Source organism: Xenopus laevis, chromosome 7S (genome assembly GCF_017654675.1).
Source record: "Xenopus laevis strain J_2021 chromosome 7S, Xenopus_laevis_v10.1, whole genome shotgun sequence".
NCBI lineage: Eukaryota > Metazoa > Chordata > Amphibia > Anura > Pipidae > Xenopus > Xenopus laevis.
The window spans coordinates 77,875,439-77,897,912 of NC_054384.1; the positions used below are offsets into that span (position 1 = coordinate 77,875,439).

The 22,474-nt window shown below is 38.8% G+C and overlaps 1 protein-coding gene across 7 annotated transcripts in view; it reads right to left on the bottom strand.

The window, feature by feature from the left end:
• Positions 1-22,474, bottom strand: part of rere.S (arginine-glutamic acid dipeptide repeats S homeolog) — a 234,731-nt gene that overhangs the window by 40,429 nt on the left and 171,828 nt on the right. For 6 of the 7 annotated variants that reach the window (XM_018226743.2, XM_018226741.2, XM_018226742.2 and 3 more), the window contains 2 exon segments: positions 19,278-19,382; positions 5,610-5,658 (listed from right to left, as the gene is read on the bottom strand). In XM_018226743.2, the coding sequence (XP_018082232.1) occupies positions 5,610-5,658; positions 19,278-19,382 (154 nt within the window). 7 annotated transcript variants of the gene reach the window in all.

Genomic DNA, 22,474 nt, shown 5'->3' on the forward strand with positions numbered 1-22,474 from the left:
CCCTCACTCTACACCGGCTAAAATGAAAAAAAAAACGCTGGCACTAATCACACGCGTCAATTCGTTTTCCGAAGTTGCCTGAAGTTTCCTCATGACTTCGGAAAACGAACCGCCGCGTGTGAAAGTCAACCAGATGTCGATCTGACTAGACTAAAAATCCTGTTGATTCATTTTCCGAAGTTGCCCAAAGTTTCCACTTAGCGGCGCAGAGTGAGGCAAGGCGTTTGGGGAGATTGGTCGCCGCAAAGATTAGGCGATTAGTCGCCAGGCGACCAAATCTCCCCAAAACGCCCAGTCTGGCCTTACCCTAAAGCTCCGTTCCTGTTCTCTCTCTCTCTCTCTCTCTCTGTTTTACACTCTCCCTGTAACTCCCCCTCCCTCCCAGAAACCAGGCATGAAAAAAAAAAAAAGCTTGATAGTTTAACAACTCCGGTCTCCGTTACACACAAGCTCTTCTGGAGCTCCCCCCTCCCTCCTAGAAACTAAAGATGGACTGTCACTCGGTTACTGTGACTTACTTCCCTGCTACACATTCATTTCTATGTGATCACTGAGACACGGGTTAGATAAGCAGGAGGTTCAAACTGTAGCAGCACATCCTATACTCGCGTCTCAGTGATCACATTACATCACATCACAGTAACTGAGTGACAGTCCACCTACAGTTTCTGGGAGGGAGGGGGGAGCTCCAGAAGAGCTTGTGTGTAACGGAGACAGTTGCTAAACTATCAAGCTTTTTTTTTCATGCCTGGTTTCTGGGAGGGAGGGGGAGTTACAGAAGGAGAGTGTGAAACAGAGAGAGAACAGATTTTAAAAAAAATCACCAAGGCTGACTGCAGGGGGGCGGAGGGTTGGCTTAGTGAAGAGAAAGGTCATTCCAGCAGGCAGCATGGGAAGGGGCCCCCGGCTGCAAAGCACCCTTTGCCCCAGCCCCCAACCCCCCTCCAGGCTCCCATCCAAGTCGCAACCCTCCTTTGGCCCTGCTGCACTTACGGCAATGGAGGTAAGGAGCGTGGCATTAGGGAGCGTGTCTGGGCCAGCAGGGCCCACTGGGATTTTTCCAGTGCCCCGCTGCCCAGTCTGGCACTATGCTACCGATGCTTGAAGGGGGGGGGGGTGTGGCAAGAGAAAGCAGGACTTTAGTCCAAGGGTCTGTCAGGGAGCCCAGAATACAGCATTTATTGGGCCAGATTAGTGGCAGAGGCCCGGGCCTAGGGCAGCAAAATATTCATAAATTTAGGAAAGGTTGGGGCTTGGGGCTTTGGAGTAGAAAAACATGCATTCCCAATTTGGATTCAGGGGAATGTGTACCGTATATACTCGAGTATAAGCCGATCCGAGTATAAGCCGAGGTACCTAATTTTACCTAGGAAAACTTATTGACTCGAGTATAAGCCTAGACACAACTACAGCCCTGTCTCCCAGCAGCGCACCTTCCGCCAAAGAGACTCCCCCAGCGATCGACCGGACTTCTTTGCAAAGTTGATGGTGACAGAGAATTGTGCAGAGAGTGCTGTGTGTCATAAAACCATCACTGATCTTTCGTATAACCAACAGATGGCGCTGTGTGATATTGCCATCACTGTTAATCCTTTATTCAACCAACAGATGGCGCTGTGTGATATTGCCATCACTGTTAATCCTTTATTCAACCAACAGATGGCGCTGTGTGATATTGCAGTTACTGTTATTCTTTGATATAACCAACAGATGGTGCTGTGTGATATTGCAGTCACTGTTATTCTTTGATACAACCAACAGATGGCGCTGTGTGATATTGCAGTCACTGTTATTCTTTGATATAACCAACAGAGGGCGCACTGTTATTCTTTCATAAAACCAACAGAGGGCATTGTGGGATATTGCAGTCTCTCCCCAAGTGTACTGTTGGTATAGAAATGATTAAAAGTGACTGCAATCTCGGCTGCTGCCCGCTGACCCGAGTATAAGCCGAGGTAGACTTTTTCAGCACATTTTGGATGCTGAAAAACTCGGCTTATACTCGAGTATATACGGTAATATATGGTTTTCTGGGGTGAACATACTTTTTTCTACCGTTGCCCCCCCCCCCCAAAATGTATTGATTTTGCCACATCTGTAATGACAGAACATATGGGGGGTCTTCATTTTGGGGCCCCTATATGTCACCTGCTTAGGTACACCTATAAATATTGGACATCAAACTGTTCAGAGGACCCCAGGCTTTCACATTTGGGGAGATTTATCATGATACTCAATAGAAGTGGGACATACGATGCGGCAGTGTGGAAGTTTTGAGGTGATTTTTGGAAAAGTCACCAAAATCACCAAATTTAGGAAAGGTTTGTGGCTTGGTGCTTTGGAGTAGAAAGACATGAATACCCAATTTGGATTCAGGGGAATGTGTACAAAAATGTATGGTTTTCTGGGGTGTATCTACCTTTGTTGATTTTGCAGTATCTGAATTACAGAACTGATAGCTCAAATGGGGTGGCTATTTGCCACATGCTTAGGTAAACGTTACATATTGTACGTGTATACGTACACTGCTTGTGTGTGTCCTACTCTACAAAGTGTGTGCCCTGCCTGTGCCTTACTCTGCCTGTATGTGCCTACTCTGCCCGAGTGTGCCCTATTCTGCCTGTGTGTGCCATACTCTGCTTATGTGTTCCATACTTTGCCTCCCCTACTCACTCTACTGTACTTGACTGGGATAATATACAGACCTGAAAGGCCTACTCTTCTCACAAGAATCTTCCAGAGTAAAGGTGGCCATAGACTCAAAGATCCTACCGTAGGAATCGAGGATTCGTACGATTTTCGGACAGTGTGTGGAGAGTCCCGACATTTTTCGTCCGGCAGAGATTGGTTGTTTGGTCGATCGGACAGGTTTGATTTTGCCCGACCGACAGCAGGAGCCCATTGCGCTCTCATCGTAATCCGATCGTTCGTCCATAGGGCCGAACGTTCAGATTACCCCCCGATATACCCATGCCCGTTAGTGGCATATCGGGGAAAGATCGGCTCGTTTGCCGATGTCGCCAAACGAGCAGATCTTTGCGTCTATGGCCACCTTAACAGTTGCTGTGAGGATGCTATTCAGCATGGAGGAGGGTGGGACTTTGTTTTTTGCCAAGTGACATCATAGCTAGTGAGTAGCCACGCCCATTCAGCAGTAGCTTGAACTGAGAAAGCACCCTTGTTGCATGTCATAATATATCTATTTCCAAAAAAAGTAAGCATTTCTGCTAAAGAAATATATTTGAGGATTTTAATATTTCCACCTCAACTATCCATTAAGAGAATTTTATTTTCGCTATAGATCCCCTTTATTCTAAAAATAAGTTTTGTTTTTACTTTCATTAATCTTTACATAGGGCTTTTAGACAGTATTTGTATCAGGGTGCCATATTTACAGGAGATACCCATTATTTGTTGCAGATACGCAATAAACATAATCTAAAGTATTTTTCAATCTACATAAAGGGATAGGGCTAAATGCCTAATCACAGTTGCTATTGGCCAAAACATGGATATTATTTTAAAGAAAGGTTAGAGTAGTAATGCTTTGGCCAGTACACACAGACATCTCCATAGGCTTGGGGCAAAACTGCAGGGTTTAGGGTCTCTGCTTCTTAAATGAAAGTCACCAAATTTAACAAAGTAAGAAATGTGGAAACAGACACAGCTTGAGGGAGAAGATGCTTTCATTACACAGATATTTCTCTGTGTCAGGAGACCTAATTAGAAGCTTTAGTCATTGGCAGTTATATTAGCAGCGAGGATGGAGAGCACTTCATGAGGAACAGCTCCCAGCCTCTCTAATTACTTCTTATAGAAGCAATCCAAATCAAACTTAAAAAGGCAATATTTATTTGGAAGCAGCCAATTACGAGTCAGAGGTGCAGATGCCTTCAGCGATGATTTAACACCTAAATTTAATAGAAGACTTTCTGTATGATAATGTGTGATGATGATCCAGAAAATCTATAATAAATTGTTTGTGGCTGGGAAGACCTAGATACTGGATAATAGTAAAACTATTACTTAGTATAGCTACAAGCCTATTCTAAAATAAAAAGGATGTATAACATTGCTACCACGAAGGAGTCCTTAAGTTACTATACGAGTATACATACAAGGTGCATTGTATTATGATTAAACACAAAAGCATATGATCAAACAGATTAAAAGGGAAATTAGACATCTGGATAAGATGATAAAATGGAACCATAAGTCAATCTTTCATGTGGACTTAGGAAACCAGTTTCAAATTCTTATCCAGGATCTTAAGGGAACTATCAATAAATACAACAGGACTAATTAAATGTTAGTTTCAATGCAGAGTGTAAAATGTGTAACCATGGGCCATATTTATAAACAAATGTCAATGTTAAATTTTTGTGAGGCTCATTTATCAACACTTGGGCCTCACAAACTTATCAGAATTCTTTATCTTTGGCCTCTTTCATTGTTCTACCTGTAGCTTGTAAAAAAAAAACCCAAAAAACAATATGTTAATAGGTTGCTGTGGGATATTTTCCCAGTTTTGTTAAATAAGTCCCATTGTATAAAGCTTTGAAGCATTTGTGAATCCTTGCATGAAAAAACTTGTGTAGCAAATGGTGCAAGGTTAGCTATGTTTTGTAGAAACCAGAAGTGCTAATAAAACCACATTACTTCAGACCTGGATTCTTAAAGGAGAATTCAACCTGTTCTGAAATAAACCCGTACCCCCCACCCCATGTAGACCCCCCTCCCTCCAGGGAGATGCCCCATACTCAATACTTTAACCCTCGCCGCAGATTCTTTCAGAGAAGTTCCACGCATCCATCTTCTGCATCCTCGGTAATCGGACTGCGAGATCGGCAATTCCCGTGAAATTCCGCACATGCGCAGTTGCGTAAACCGGCAAACTGCTCCAACTGCGCATGCGCAGAAATACCGATCTTGCAGTCAGCTTACAGAGGACGCAGAAGATGGACGCGTGGAACTTCGCTGGAATAATCTATGGCAAGGGGTTAGTATGGAGTATGGGGCATCTCCCTGGGGGGTGGGGTAGTTAGCCTGGGGGGAGGAAGGAGTCTACCTGGGTTGGGGGGGTACAGGGTTTTTTCAGAACAGGTTGATTTCTCCTTTAAGCAGCTTTACTAACTTTAATGGTATCCGTGCTACTTTATTAGACTTCTGCAAGCCCACCCCCATTAACTCCAGTGTATTTTTGTGGTGTAAATACAGGCAAGGTGGCAGGCTACACGTTAATATGAAAAACACAAAATTGTTATTTTAATTATAGGTGTATATATTTAACAAAGGATAATAAACAAAAACAGCCAATAACCAATACAAGAGATAAAGAGGCTTTATAAACAATTACTTAATTTTACACTATTTGGTGAATAATAAACACTCACATTCATAAATATGGCCCCAGCTCTCGATTTTTGCTCTATACTACCCTATACCTTGTATTGAAACTGTTATGTGGTTGCTATTATCATGTAGCATAGTAACCAATAAACTGGCCTTGTGACACAAACAGGTAGTGGCTGAACAGTAACTTCTTGCGTATCAAAAGACATTTCTTAGAGTTTCACATTATAAAATATTAAAAGTCGAAAGGTTTGTACCTGATGGCTGGGTCCAACTCTTATTTCACCCTGGGTGCTGTTTAGCCTCCTGAAAAACAATTGGATTCAATTTTTAGAATTGTTAACTGAGCAAAAGAGAGAAACAACAGTGTGTCCAAGACAGAGGAAGGACACAAAGATACACATTTCAACAGGATGATTCCTTTAGGGCCAGAGTGGAGAGGTTTGTTATATACATTTGGATAACAACTTCTGTGTGCCAAAGCTATGATTGTCCCTTTTTCTGAAAATATAAAGAAAATACTGGCCTTTCTTTTATTGTTGCTCCATATTAATAACTGGCATCAAGTATGATTTTACAAGCCAGGGTAGTAAAATACAGCAATGTGGCAACTCTTGCTAGAACACAGGGTGTGACTGCATGTTGATAGATGCGATCAAAGAATTTCACAGTAATGTTGGAGAACTGGATGGTTGGATGATTTTTGCACTACCTTGCATTTGATCAGTAAAATTCACTTAATTACCAGACACACATTAAAGATATTTGACTTATCGGAAAGTCTATGCTCCGTCTGCATGAGGCCTAAATTTAAAGGAATTGTTCAGTATAAAAACAAAAACTGTGTAAATAGATAGGCTGTGCAAAATAAAATATGTTTCTAATATAGTTAGTTAACCTAAAATGGAATGTATAAAGGCTGGAGTGACTGAATGTCTAACATTATAGCCAGAACACTACTTCCTGCTTTGCAGCTCTCTTGGCTTCCACTGATTGATTACCAGGCAGTAACCAATTTGAGGGAGGGCAAATGGGTCATAACTGTTTGCTTTTAAATCTGAGCTGCATGCTAAGGATCAATTGCAAACTCACTGAACAGTTATGTCCCATGTGGCCTCTTCAAGTCGCTGACTACCGCAGAGTTAAAGAGCTGAAAAGCAGGAAGTAGTGTTCTGGTATACATCCAGTCACTCCAGCCTTTATACATTACATTTTTGGCTAACTATATTAGAAACATTTTTTATTTTGCACAGCCTGTCTATTTAACCAGTTTTTATTTTTACACTGAACTGTTCCTTGCGCTGCTGTGAAAAATTAAACACAATTAAAGTTCTGTATCATATTGGGTCTTTGGCCTGCCATAAAGCCTGGTATTACTGCTGCAGATGCTATGAATAAAGCAGTGTCCATCACAGGTAACAAAAGGGAAGGTGTGGTAAGATGTTTTGAAGTACTTAGAAGTATTGTCAGGAAACATTTAAAAGGGATAAGTTCATGTTACAACATGGATTATGTCAGTGTTATTTTAAGAGGCAGAAATCATTCAACAATGTAAAATTACAAACAAAACATGAATATCCAACATGTGGACCCCCACTGCTGAGCTGGGAGTTTGAAAACATTCACTTTGAGACTTGCTTATCTTAATTGGCTTTTTTTTTTTTGCTCATCTTAAAAAGTTACAAATGTATCTAAGTGCAGGTGTTTAGTGTTCTGGGCTCTCTGCTAAAAAGCCTCTTATTTTAATTAAGTTTCAGAAACGTTGTATTTTTTTTCTGGTGCAGGAGATCAAAGAGAAACTTGGGATATTTCAGTAAGAAACCCAGGAGTGCCAGCTGAGATGTCAAAATTGGGACTGACAAGAAATGTAGCTGTTTTTAGTATAATGAAGTGTGCAATTGCCTTTTCTGTACTAGTGATCTCACCCCCATCCAATGTTCCAAGACAGGGCAGAAAAGGTGATGAAGGGGAGCAACACTGGGACTACCACACGTAGAAGGAGGAACACAAGTACTGTATATATAAGATACTAGCATTTAGATAAGGGATGGTAGAAATAGTTTGTCCCATCCAGTCTTTATCTTGCTGGCTGAGTTTGTTTGTTTAATCTAATGGCTAGGATAAGGTTAACCAACCAACGAGTACCTTTATTATTAACCCTTATCTATCCATTAAGAAACTTTAACACATAAGATATTCCTGACATAAAATATTACTTCTGAAAGACGTTCACAAATTCTGCACTCTCCCTTTAAGGTGTCTAATCCATTTCCTGGTAGTGAACTTGCAATATGAAGAGCAATGTAAGAGCAACCTATCCATGTATTCAGTCTATAACAATAAATCGCATTTCTCTGTTCAAATACATTTATTTGCAGGAGACAGCCACACGTATATCCTGCAAGTGTTCTTGCGCTCTCCTGCTTCATTGCGTGCTCAAATCCAACATATTGAGATAAGAAAGAGTTAATTTCAGAAGCTGGTACACCATCATTTCTGCTTTAAAAAAGGCACAAAAGGAAAGTGATCTATCAAAGCAGTTACCATAGAAACAACGTAATATTTCGGCCCTCTTCAGCTGCGGCGAATTACATAAAATGACAAGATCTTCCCTTTGTAAAAAGCCGGTTACTATAGAAACGCAGTGCTCATTGAGGTAAACAGGCACTGGACAGAGCGGCTAGGAAAGTGAATGTGAAATGGCAGGGAAGGAGCAAGGCATATAGTCTGATACTGCCATTAGTCAGGCACAAATAGAATGGAACACCACCTCCTTCACTGTGGATACCTTATACAGTTACACAGCCTTATAAATGAATGTCTTATATAGCTGTGCTCCCTAAATATACAAAGCCTCTAACATAAATATGCAAGGAAAATCATAACGACTATTGGTCAATCTACTGTCACATGGTTTCTTTTCTTCAAACAAATTCACTGCAACCTGATTGGTTTCTAGCAGACAATCCTCTCCGGCATCTTATACCAGCCTTAAAACAAATGCACAGATGTAGTCGTAGTCATTTTAAAGTGCGCTACACAAATATTAATATAAATGGATAGTATATAATTGCCAGTCTATATAAAGATACACATTTTTACTATTGGCACATTTATAAAATGTTTACATACTCAGCAGCAATGTACAATAAATGTACAAGAATAAAAAACCGCCAACCAATTAACTATGCAATTAACTATACAAGAGCTTACAATTTAAAAGATATATAAATGCTACCAAAAAATAAATAGTCCTACAGCACCTATTGATGGACTTAATTTAATAGTACAGGTATGGGATCTGTTATCCAGACTGCACGGGACCTGGGGCTTTCCGGGTAACGGATCTTTCTGTAATTTGGACCTTCATACCTCAAGACTACTAAAAAATAATTTAAACATTAAATAAATCAAATAGGCTGGTTTTGCCTCCAATAAAGATTAATTATCTCTTCATTTGGATCAATTCAAAGTACTGTTATAATATTATAGAGAAAAGGGAAGTAATTTCTTTTAAACATTTTGATTATTAGGATAAAATGGAGTCTATGGGAGATGACTAATTCGGAACGTTCTGGATAACGGGTCCCTGGGCTTGCTCATCTGGGACAACAGACCTGATACCAACCCCACCAAATCCAAATCCCATCTCCTTATTGCCAGCACTTGCTGATTTTGAGGTAGAAAATCAAAAATGCACACATAACCACATCCAAGGACCAGCAATCCTATTCAGGACAAACATTTATCCATTTCATATTATAGTACTCATCATATTGTCTTGGGGCTTCACTTTATGAATAAACGTAACTTTCATTTTGCATTGTTAAAAAGGAAACAGGACAGCTTTTTAGTCCACATCTAAGACCTGTATCAAGGTCTTGAAAAAGGTTCTAGATATAGATACTGTAAAATGCCAGTTATTCATTGGGCCTGTGGGGGACAATTTGGGTCAATGCATGAGTTGTGCTTACATGAGCACGTGTTTAAGTAAAACCATATCTATATGATCACAAAAGCTTAAACAAATAAAGAACTTTAATTTGAACACTACTGCAATCTGCAGCTAAACTATTTTACTGAAGAAAAAGTGTGTCTCCTCTTCATACCCCCCTCAATGACTGCTCATAGGCAGACCCACTCAAATGGGCTCTGTATATTTTATAATGGTAATACACTGGAAAAATCATTTGAATATCTATCAGATAGATGAACATACAAACAAATAATAAGTACTGTACAAAAAAAAATGCACCACATCCAGATTTCATGATTTGACTAAATTCCAGCACTTTCTGAAGAAGCTGGCCAAAACAAGTGTTGCAAGTTTACATATTCTCCCCAAAACTCCAGTTGCCTACCACATTCCAAAATCATACAAGCAGGTTAGGTTAAATGGCTCCAAATAAAACAGACCACAGTGGGAATTACTATGATAGGGATTGAAATATTTTGTAAACTCTACTGGGACAAACTGAACTGACTAATCTGTGACTTTAAAAGCTCTACACAATGAATGCTACAGTTTATTCTTTCAAAAACAATAGCTATAGGCTATAGCCAAACTTTCACAAAAACTACTATTTTGGAATTCAGTTTATGTCTAGTAAACACTGATTATACAGGTATGGGACCCCTTTGCCAGAAACCCATTATCCGGAAAGCTCTGCATTAAGGGAAGGCCATCTCCTATAAAGACTTTTTTTTTTAAAAAAACAATATATTTTTGCTCTGCAATAATAAAATGGTACCATGTACCAGAACCTAGCTAAGCTGCATGAATCTATACTGGTGTCAAATTTATCTTGATTTAATTTTTTTTGTTAGCAGACAATGTATGGAGATCTGAATTACTGTAAAAACCCTCATCCCGAATACCTCAGGTTACACGCATTCTGTATAACAGATTCCATACCTACATGTTACAGTTTTATTCAGCAACAGATGAAACACAGGTACAAGATCCCAGCAACATATCCGTCAGGAATACAAACAAGATAAATGAGTGACATGGTACTGGACTACCAATCAGACAAGCAACATGCAGTCCCAACACATATACTTTTCATGCAGAGAGGAATAGGGGTGCAATTGCCACACAGACTCAGCAGAAGCTGCTGAATGTCAATAATTCCTTCCTACATACAATGATACAACTCAGCACAATACTAGACAAAAGTGACACAGCTTAGTTCTACTTTGTATGTGCACCAATAAGCAATAGGAATTATTTAGCTGTGGTCAAAAGGAGTATCACAAATGCCCCCAATAACCTGATTGTTTCACTGCCAGAGTTTCTTCTGGCACGAAAAACAAACTTCTGATTAATTTACTACAGTAATTGGACCTTTTTATTATTACACATGGCAATAAAATAGGAAAAAAGTATTTACAGGTACAGGATCTATTATCGTGAAAGTTCTGAAATACTGGAGCACCATATCCCACAGTCTTATATATATATTTTTATATTTTTCTCTATAGGACAGCTGTACTTTGCACTTGATGGTAACTAAGCTAGTGTAAATCCATGTTGGTAGCAAAATAATTCAACTGGGTTTTATGATTTTAGTAGCCTTAAAATATGGTGATCCAAATTATGAAGCATGCATACAAAATAACAGATTTCATGTGTGTACATGGAAATGCCTGTGTTTACATATCTATCTGAAGAAGCAACTTTTAAGGGTTTTTTTTTTTTTTTTTTTACAGCTTTTGAAACAGAGCAACATTTTTATCATTCTAATACTAAAAAAGAGGTTCTGCAAATAAGAATCTTTATAAATAAATACATAAATTATCAAAATAAAAATGGCAGTAACCCATAAATTCTTGTACATCATTATCATCATGCACAATAACATCTTCTACTCTGCAGCACAAAATAGAATGGCTCTTGAGTCTTGCAAACTACATCTCCCAGCACCAGCGACACAGATAAAAACCATCACAGTACTCAATAAATTTGCTTTAACTTATAAATGTAAGTATGAATGACAGAAATGTATAACATATGGTCCTTAATGTTCTCGAAAACACATAAATACTGCAAAGAAACACCATACAGAGCAATAAATTACACAACTTAAAGTTCTCTAAGCTTGCAGTTATTATAGGATTCAGAAAGATACCCTACATTTATAAAAGAATATATTTAATGGTGATGATGCCCTGGGGTGCAGAGAGAAATGGCAGGCCCACTGACAGACAGGTAAATAGCAGTTATGGGACTCCGGAATGACTTGCTTCCACCACATTATCAGTCATTAGCCTGGGGACGTAGACTTCTCAATCAAAACAAAAGTTCCACCCACAGAACTAAGCAGCCAATGGCTTCCCAACTCCAGCCCTCCTGAAAACATTATCTAAACAGTCACTGCAGGCCCAAAACATTAAGCCAAGGAGCCACATCACTAGCCGTGTTGGCTTTAGAAGACACCGGGCTGACTTTTAGGACAAATACATTTTATTAAGTTGTGTGGCCCCCAAAGTGGGAGGCCCCTGATAAGTGCAAGAGGTTAACACAGCGTCAAATGGAGGAGTGAGGAAAGCGAGAGAAAGCAGAGCGCAGAGATGCCGGTTGCTCTGGGCTGCTGCTGCTGCTGAAAGGTAAGCATGCATAAGAGCTGCTGCAGCACACACGCCTCACGGCTTGGCATCGACATGCAATATTAATTGAACAGGAGGAAAATATAGTCCATGAGTAAATATGTGACAAGCTTGCAGCAGCAGAAGCAGCAGTGCGGGAGGCCAGATGTCAGTTCCTACCTGCAGGGGCTGAAGAGGTCATCCATCACTAGCACAGGCGCTGCTGGCTCTGCCTGGATCTCTCAGCCTGCAGTTCCTGCTTTAAACTCTCCCCTTTTCTTACTCTAACTACTCAAAATGGTGGCACATGCAGTCAGAAACCTCAGAGAGCTTTCACTGAGCTTGTGCTATGACCTCAGCCTCCACGCACAGCGCTGAAAACTTCCCCCCTCAGACTAAAGGCACTGAGCATGTGCTGTGACCCCCTCCTGCTTATTTCTCATCCACTCCCCCCACCCCTCCTTCCTCGTCTTAGCCACAGACCTTCCTACAACGCAATCAATCTCAACCCTGCTGTTTCCGTAAATAAAGCAGAGTACACAGCCTCTGCTAGCACCTCTCTCTCTGGCATACTAAGCTTGTGTGAGGAAAGAGCAGGGGCCCCACACAGGGATTCTCTGAGCAACGATGCCTTGGGCTGTCAATGCTGCTGCTGCCGCCTGCTGAGGCGTAAATGGCAATGTCAGAGACACACACACATACATGAACACGGCTCTGTGGAAAACACACCTGCACTAGAGGTAACAAATCAGCTGGGATCCCATTGCCATAACTTCTCCGCCTCAGACTTCTTGTTAATAAGACACGGAAATAAGGCACGGCAGGGATCCACATTACCAGAAGTATTATGCAAATAAGACATATTTTCTAGTTTCTTAGTGAAAGTCCTTCTGTTTACATGGAATCCACTTTGTGACTTCCATTCCCTGTAGAGTCTGCTATTCACTACAAACTTAAAGGGATACTGTCATGGGAAAACATGTCTTTTTTCAAAATGCATCAGTTAATAGTGCTGCTCAGCAGAATTCTGCACTGAAATCTATTTCTAAAAAGAGCAAACAGATTTATTTTTTATATTAATTTTGAAATCTGACATGGGGCTAGACATATTTCGCAGCTGCCCCTAGTCACGTGACTTGTGCTCTGATGCACTTCAGTCACTCTTTACTGCAAGTTGGATTGTTATCACCTCCTCCCCAGCAGCCCATCAGCAATGGGAAGGTAACCAGATAGATTCCTAACACAAGAACACAACAGCTGCCTGGTAGATCTAAGAACAGAACTCAATAGTAAAATCCAGGTACCACTGCAACACCTTCAGTTACATTGAGTAGGAGAAACAACAGCCTGCCAGAAAGCAGTTCCATAATAAAGTGCTGGCTTTGTCTGAAAGCACATGACCAGGCAAAATGACCCGAGATGGCTTCCTACATACCAATATTACAAAAAAAAAAAAAAAAACACACTTGCTGGTTCAGGAATGACATTTTTTATTGTAAAGTGAATTATTTGCAGTGTAAACAGTGTAATTTAGAAATAAAAACTGCACCATAAAAATAATGACAGAATCCCTTTAAATTATTACACATTGTTTTTTTTTTAAATCATGTGTCTCAATGTGTATTGCTTCACTATGTATTTATCAATTTGTTACACAGTGATTATAATTAACTAAAACTCACATTTGACCAATCACAATGCAGAAGGAACCTAATGGTAGATTAATTTTAATTTTAATATTTAATTTACTTTTAAATCTTTGGAACTCAAAGTTAGGGAAATTCACAAAAGTGGTGATATTGAGACAAAATAAACGTGGAGATACAATTGTCAGATTTTCCTCCATATTCACAAGCCTCTATCTCTACTTCTGTGATTTTGTCTTTTAAACAGAAGAGTTTCCAGATTTTGTCTTTCACATAACATTTCAAACTACATTTTTCCATAATTTTTTCTGAATTTGTCTTGTCTGTTCTTAAACCTGTCAGTCTGTTATCAGGTGACACTCACTGTACATTTCCTCGTACTAATGGTTGTGCCCTTCAGAGAAGAGATTCCCTGCTATTTTGAAAGCAAATTACGTTGGAACGTACGCTTTTCACATATCCATTCCCATTATTTATCTGTGGGCATAGCCCAAGATCCCAGATTATGTTTCCAGTTTGTATGGGCTGCTCAATGATTAGCAAGGTGGATGTTGGAACAGAAGTGACATAGCTTAAATTGGGGACAAAACTCTGTAGTTCTGGGCATGATGGGAGGCTGTGTACTGGTACAACAATGAAGATTTGCCAGGGTAGCTTTACTTTAGCTTAAAATAAAGTTCTACAATATATATATATATATATATATATATATATATATATATATATATATATATATATATATATATATATATATATATATATATATATATATATATATATATATATATATATATATATAAATTAGCAAAATAATAATTAGCAAAATGATGCAAACGTAAGGTAAAAAATGTTTCATGTTGGCAATGAAGCACTTTTATGTAAAACAGGGCTTGTACCCCGACTAATTCACATGGATATGTTAATTAGTCCACAATTCTGCACCTAAAAGTGGGGTGAATGAAGACTGAAGGAAACAATGCAGAATGGAGGACAGGTGGAAGAGTTACACTGAGCTTTACTCCATTTTAAAAATGTTAGGAGAGAATGTCGTTAAAATGTTTTCTTCTCCATTTTTGTTGTTTCGCAAAAGTGTCTGTAATCTGTTCTGTCGCCAGAATATGAAAAGTGTCGGTACAGGGATTTTATTTACAACAGTTTTAACACCACTTTTACATCAAAAATATGCTTCCTCCACTTTTGTGAAGCCCCCCAATAAGTGTAAATGGCTGGGCCAGCAACCTCCCTTTTTTATCTGAGTCTGACTGGTGCTTAGCAGCTGAATGATGCAGGGGGAATACATTTATTGGTGGACACTATGCAGTTTGAATGTGGGACCTGTTGCAGATGAATCCAGTGGTGTTTGGCTCTGTTTGCTGCAATCTGGCACATGCATGTATGACACCTATCAGAAGTTTCTGGGAAGTCCCTCCCCTAATGCCTTTTGAAAGTATGATCCTTTCCCTGCAGAGCAGTAAGGGACCATCTGAAGTTTAATATCTGCAGCAGTCAGAGCAAGTAAATGAAGAGAGAATTTCACTGCATACAGTCAGGTTTACGGTACACATTTTTTAACTAAAGTATATTGAAGATCCATCCCACAAGTTTTCTATTGGATTAAGGTTTGGGAATCCATTTTATCCAAATAATACAATTTGATCATTTCCTCTTTTCTGTAATCCAATTTTTTTTTAAATGATTTTTTTTCTGTAATAATAAAACAGTACCTTCTTCTTGATCCAAACAAAGTTATAATTAATCCTTATTGAAAGCAAAACCAGCCTATTGGGTTTATTTAATGTTTATATTGTTTTCTACTAAAGATCCAAATTAGAACAATCTTGCTTTCATCAGTCCACAAAATGGTGCACCATTTCTCTTTAGGCCAGTTACAGGGGTTTATTCACCTTTCAAACACTTTTTTTCAGTTTAGTTGTTTTCAGATTGTTTACCAGAAATAAATTACTTTCCATTATTTTTTTTTTACTGTTTTTCCAAAATCTAAGTTTAAAGTTTAATGTCCCTGTCTCTGGTGTTTGTGTCTGGCAGCTCAGTAATTCAGGTGCAGACTCTAAACTGTTACAATTTTGCAACATTTAGTTGATATATTTCTCAGCAGTATCTCTGGAGTATTTGTATCAATTCTAACAGCTGCCTGTAATGAAACCCAGAAATTCTGCTCAGCAGGGACAAAAAAGTATCCGCTAAATTTAGAACAGTTTACAGGGTCGGCGACTCCCTCCCAGAGCTGCTTTAGAAGGCAAAAAGACACTTTATACTTCAATATTAGAAAAACAGTGACACATATAAAGTGATTGGAAAAAGTTGTTGTTTCTGGGGATCTATTGGAAAACAACTAGTTGTTTGAATGTGAACAACCCCTTTAATGTGTTATTTTGAAAACTTTAAGGGGCTTCATGCCCACAGCTTGGTTTCACATAGGTGTCTTTTAATTGTAACAGTACTCACAGTTAACTTTATACCCTCTTTCATCTTCCTGGAGCTGATCATAGTATTTGTCATTTTGGCTATTCTTCTATCCATTCAAACGGCAGTTTTCCATTTTCTTCCATGTCTTTCAGGTTTTGGTTGCAATTTTAAAGAATTTGAGATCATTTTAGCTGAGCAGCCTATCATATTCAGCACTTTCTAATCAAAGTACGCTGAACTATGTCTGGAAAGACCCATTTTACTCAGAGAAAAATGTACTATAAACCAGCCTGCACAACATCTGCTGCCTCCCTTCCTTTAATAAGGGGCATTGAACTCCACTTACTATTATTTGGAACACTGCTATTATTTTGAACAAGCCTCAATGAATGTTTCCATTACACAGAATGAGCAGCATGCATGTCATGACTGTTGGGTCTGTTGATTTTCTATTCTACTACACCTACTAGTAAATTATTTGCCATGTAGAATAGAATTTCTACCTACAACAGTGATCTGGTTAGTAATGTCAGACTGCTATTATTCTGAACACAACTGCCATTTTGGGGGCTGTTAAGCGTGTTTATAGGGATTTTAAAATAAATAGACTTATCCTCTAAGTGGAATTTAAAATCTATTTACCTTAACATAAGCCCATAATGCTCACGCAGTTCAGCCACCCCCTGGCTAGCTTCACGAAAAACCAGTCTTTATGCAGGGCAGGAAGAAATTCACAAAAACTTAAAGAGATCATAGAAACCCAGTGCAGCTAATGTTCTAGTTAGAAAAAACTGCAGAATTAAGAAATGGCAAAGAGGAAATAGTGTGGAATGCTCATAAAAAGCACAGTACAAAAAGTAAAGATTTTAACCTGGCAATGTGCCTAATGCATTCTTATTTTCAGGTAACATCAGCATAACAACTAGAACAAGTTTGCATTAGCAGTACTGGACATTTGCTGAAACATTATGGCAATGATCTTCCATTGTATTTCTTGGTATATATATATTTTTCTATAGTCTATATCTGCCCTAATAACCAAGAGGTTTTACCTTATCATTCACTGGCATCAATCATTCGTAGAAGTATTACTACCTCTTTCATGAATCAAAAAGCCTCAAGGGGGCATGAATAATTATACAGAATGAAAAAGAAACAATGTGCTGGGATAGCAAGTGAGTGCTTGTGTATAACCAGCAGTAACACCTGTGACATATCACAGGTTCTGTTCATTCTAACATCATGATGTACAGACAGACATTTATGGAGGATTCAAGATGTATCAAATGGTGATGAATGCATAAGGATAATATGTGCAACATATTCCTAAATGCTGTACAATGGAATAGTGTAAACATCAAACATACAAACACTAACTGATATATGAGGTAAAGAGGGCCCTGCACAATACAGCTTACAATTAGGGATGGGCGAATTTTTTCGCCTCGTTTCGCCGAAAAAATGACGCCCATAGACTTGTATGGAGACGTGCGTCAAAAAAAAAAAAGACGCGCGACAAAATAATTTCGCCGCGCGACAAAATTTTTTTGACGCCCATAGACTTTAATGGGCGTCTGCGACATTTCGCCGGCGGCGAATTTTTGGCGAAGCGAAACGGGTCAAATTCGCCCATCCCTGCTTACAATGTACAAGCACAGCTCATCCTGCTGAATGTATAAGTCAAGCACATAATCTCCTAACTAGTTCCCAGGGTAAGGACTGGTCCTCACAATTACAGAATAGTATGTTACACTTGGGATGCAACATTAGATCACGGTCAAACCTTTTACAGTATTATATACATTATAAAATGTCAGGGTAATTATGGCTACCTAAATATATACTGTCAACATGTTATTCTCCAGGAATCTATACAAAGCAATGTCACGGGCAAAGTTCAGTTGAACCACTGAGAATGAAACAAATCAGAATTGCAATGCACACTAGTCATTAGTCGCTAGTCAGCTGAAACTGAAGATCTCCAGTGTAATCAGGGCCTAATATCTCAAAAAAAGGTTTATTGGAGAAATGAAATGCTTATAGTGTTATGATCATTTATTCATGCTAAACATATTCATGGTGAAATAGGCAAGCAAGTACGGAGATCTGCACACTGCTTACAGCAGAGGTGCCCAAAAGGTAGATCAGGATCTACCAGTAGACCTTTAGCTGGTGATCAGTAGATCTCAAGACACTGTCAACAAACAGCTTGTCTAACTCACCCTCCTGTTTCATGCTTTTCATTCACATATTTATTATGTTAAGGTTACGAAGAAATAGTTTTTTAAATATTCATTTTCTCATAAATGATTTATATCAAAGGTATAAATCAATATTTAAGTAATATTTTCCATGGAGCAGAATGCTAACAATGCTTTTATGGATGCAGATCATAATGGGAAATCATGACAAAAAGTAGACCCCGCGGTAATAAAGTATCCGGGGACTCCTGGCTTACAGAGAGCAAGGAAATGAATTCAAAGCAAATCTGCTACCCCCAGGTGGTGAAAACCTGCATATGCAATTGGGAGGAAAAAACAACTTTTGGGAATACAGGTGCATTAACTGGAATGCTTAGAACCTGGGGGTTTACTGTATAAGGGACCTTTTTATAATTTGGTTCACCAAACCTTAAGAGCACTATGAATCAAATTACTTGATTCACATGTATTTATGCAGCTTAGTTACCATAACGTTCAAGGTACATTCTTTTTAATTACTGGGGAAAAAGGAAAATCAGAACTATTAAGTGCTATTAAGTCTACGAAAAAAATGTTTTTAACATTAAACAAACCCAATAGTATTGTTTTACCTCCATTAAGGATTAATTCTGTATTTGTTACAGTTACAGTTTCCTTATTACAGAGAAAAAGAACATTTTAAATAATGATTTGATTAAAATTGAGTCTATGGGAGATGGCTTTTCATAATTTGGAGCTTTCTGGATAACGGATCCCATAACTGTTCCCAGTTCAGGCCTTTCTAGATAATGGGTTTCCCAGATTCTATACTAGTATACAGTTTGTACTTTTCTATAATTTCTTGTGTTCTGCTTGGTTCTGGTCCATCATGGGAACTAACATGCTAACGTATAAAGGAAGGCAGGATACAAAAAAAAAAAAAAAAAAAGACAAAATTTAGGCAACTACATCTCAGTGCAGCACATGCATGTTAGTTGCATGGGAATATAAGAGCACTGGGACATGACAAAGATCTTGCTTTCTGGTCATCAGCTGGGGGCAGGATGAAACGAGGAGTGCTTACCTTGTCTCTGGATTGTATCCCAGAATGTAGAAGAATGAATCTATCCTGGCTTTAAACTCCCGAGCAGCAAATATATCTGAGAAGTGGAAGATGTGGCACTTCCCCCTGCCAAGAGAGAGATTACAAAATCGTTAGTAACCCATTGGAACCTAGGATTTTATTCTTTACAAATACATCAGTGGAATAAACTGTATCCCACCTGCACAGCTCACTCCATTTATCAAGTTACGCTGACTAACATCACTATGCAATAATCAGGGATTTTCTGTACAAGCAAATACTGCAGTTTCTGTACGGTCATGGGAAAAAATATTTTTTTTTTTTATAAAACGCATCAGTTAATAGTGCTGCTCCAGCAAAATTCTGCACTGAAATCCATTTCTCAAAAGAGCAGTTTTTTTTTTATATTTAATTTTGAAAACTGACATGGGGCTAGACATATTGTTAGTTTCCCAGCTGCCCCAAGTCATGTGACTTGTGCTCTGATAAACTTCAGTCACTACTGCTGTACTGCAAGCTGGGGTGGAATCATCCCCCTCCCTCTCCCCACCCAGCAGCCCAACAACGGAACAATGGGAAGGCAAGGAGATAGCAGCTCTCTAACAAGATAACAGCTGCCTGGTAGATTTTAGAACAGCACTCAATAGTAAAATCCAGGTACCACTGCAACACCTTCAGTTACATTGAGTAGGAGAAACAACAGCCTGCCAGAAAGCAGTTCCATCCTAAAGTGCTGGCTCTTTCTGAAAGCACATGACCAGGCAAAATGACCTGAGATGGCTGCCTACACACCAATATTATAAGTTAAAAAAAATACACTTGCTGATTCCGGAATTAAATTTTATATTGTAGGGTGAATTATTTGCAGTGTAATTTAGAAATAAAGACATCATAAAAATCATGACAGGATCCCTTTAAAGAGGAAACTATAGAAGGCGTCCTTCAGTTCCTTTATAAGAGTAAATTGCTACATGGAGTATCAAGCATAATTAGCATTGTTTCATGCAGAATATTGAAAATATCGGTGTTTTGTCTATGGTAATATTTTTAAGTGATTTCCCCTTATGAATGGCACAAAAAAAAACTGTGGTACTGTGTTAGCCAGTAGCAAAAATAACAAATAAAAAACAAACAAATACAAAAAGTGTTGTAGAAGTGATACCTATATTGGCTAAAAATAAAGAGAGCACCGTGAATGTTTCATGTTCATATGTCCATCATTAGGCTCTTTAAATACCTTAGATTTATTACCTCCTACTATGTGATTATTTTCTCTATTTCTCAAGTTACTGTACTTTAAGGTGATTTAAAATGGCAATTTATGTAATTTTATATGTATTTCTCAAGTCTAGAGAAATTCTCTGGGAGGAAGTAGGTAATCAAATACCCCCTCCTAGAGAAACTGCTTTGTTACCAGCCAGCCCTGTAAAAGGCTTAAAAAACTGCTAGCGTACAACAGGAAATAATACTAGGCATGTACTGAACCCACTAATTTAGGATTTGGTCGGACATCAAATCCTTTGTGCAAATTAGGAAACCATGGGAGACGAAGAACTGAACATTGTGTGTGTGGTTAAAGTTTTTTGGCTTCCTTGCTTGTATTACAAAAAGTCAAGTGATTTTTTTTTTTATTCGGTTCAGCAATTGGATTCCTGATGGAAAAGTCTGAATCCCGAATGGAATTCTGGATTTGATGCATCCCGAAATGATATACAGAGCGCGATAAACTGAATGTTTCAAAGGCACTAGGGACTGTCTGTACAGGTTTGCAGCCTTCAAGAAGATAATAAAAACACGTATTACATTCTAATTATCTAATTGTGCATGAGCCTGTGAAGCTTGATTACTGCAGACCAGCACACTTTAAGAGTGATGGTCTGCGCCTCTTAAGATGCCCCCAGTAATTCCCCATCTTCCTTTCTGCTTTAGGATGCTGCCAGGTACATGACTTTAGGGATCTACTCATCATAAAGAACAGTAACATTTACAATACAAGACTGATAAGTAAAGAATTCACATTATTATTATTTGCATTATTATTACATTATGCACCAGCATAAAGACCAGTGAATTTTGCAACTGAATAAAGAGCCTCTCTCGACAGGAGCCCAGAGCACACTGAGCATGTGCAGTATCAAAAAAAAAAAAGAGCCTAACAAGACAAAAAGTTGGTGAATTCCATGGACAACTTTGAAGACATAGCTCATTATTGGTATAGCGATACCAAAATCTGGGCCAATACAGTAAATCCAGTACACAAAGACACAGCATTTCTAGCCAGTTTTAGTCTTCCGTAAAAAAAAACTGCAAATGCTGCAAGGTTTTATCAGGTTTATGTTCCCTACATAGGCTAAAAATAAAACATTCTGTTTTATTCCTTGGCTTATGATTCTCAGCAAGTAATACCGTATCTACACTGAACTGACTGATCACCTGATCACTGAAACGGTTACATGTGTGTGTGCACTTAAACAAGCCAGTATAATTATTAGAATGTTAATCTTGCATAGATGGCAGTTGAATATATGGAAAAAGCTGCTGCATGATACGATTATATGTCAACAATTTGTGCATGTTTCAACAGCTATGGATGTTTGATTGCATTACAAGAACAGAGCTACCTTTAATCATGGCAGGGGCTGTTTAGAATGTATAGCACTTGTGCGAAACAGCGTGATAAGTTAAATTAAAAGATTATCCAGTCCCTTGTCTCAAAAGCCTAACACCCCAGCACAAGTTGGAGCTAATTTGCCTTGAAATCAGCAGCACTGGCTATGTGGCTCTGAACAAAACAAATGTCTCCAGATGGTTTTATTTAGGCGCCATCTGAGTGTTATTATCAAGCAGATTACTTGGTTTCATGTTGACGGCATTCTTAATGCAAGCTGCCAAGAGCAAAATGAATGCCAGGAAAAGAATTTCATCTTCACCTTTATAATTCTGCCTGAGACTGACCAGACGCCTCTATAAACTTCCCACTTCCCTCAGCATTAAAGTAACTGTGAATATTCTGTTTCATTATTCTGTTTCATGACCAACACACATCACCTCTGCTCTGAGCTGCTGTACAAGTGGCACAAAGGCATGCAAAACGTAGACAAAAAAACGGTTTCTGTTTGCTATATTTATCTGTATCAAGCAAGTACTGGCATACACAACAGCTGGAACCTGTAATGCACAAAGATGTTGTCTGCATA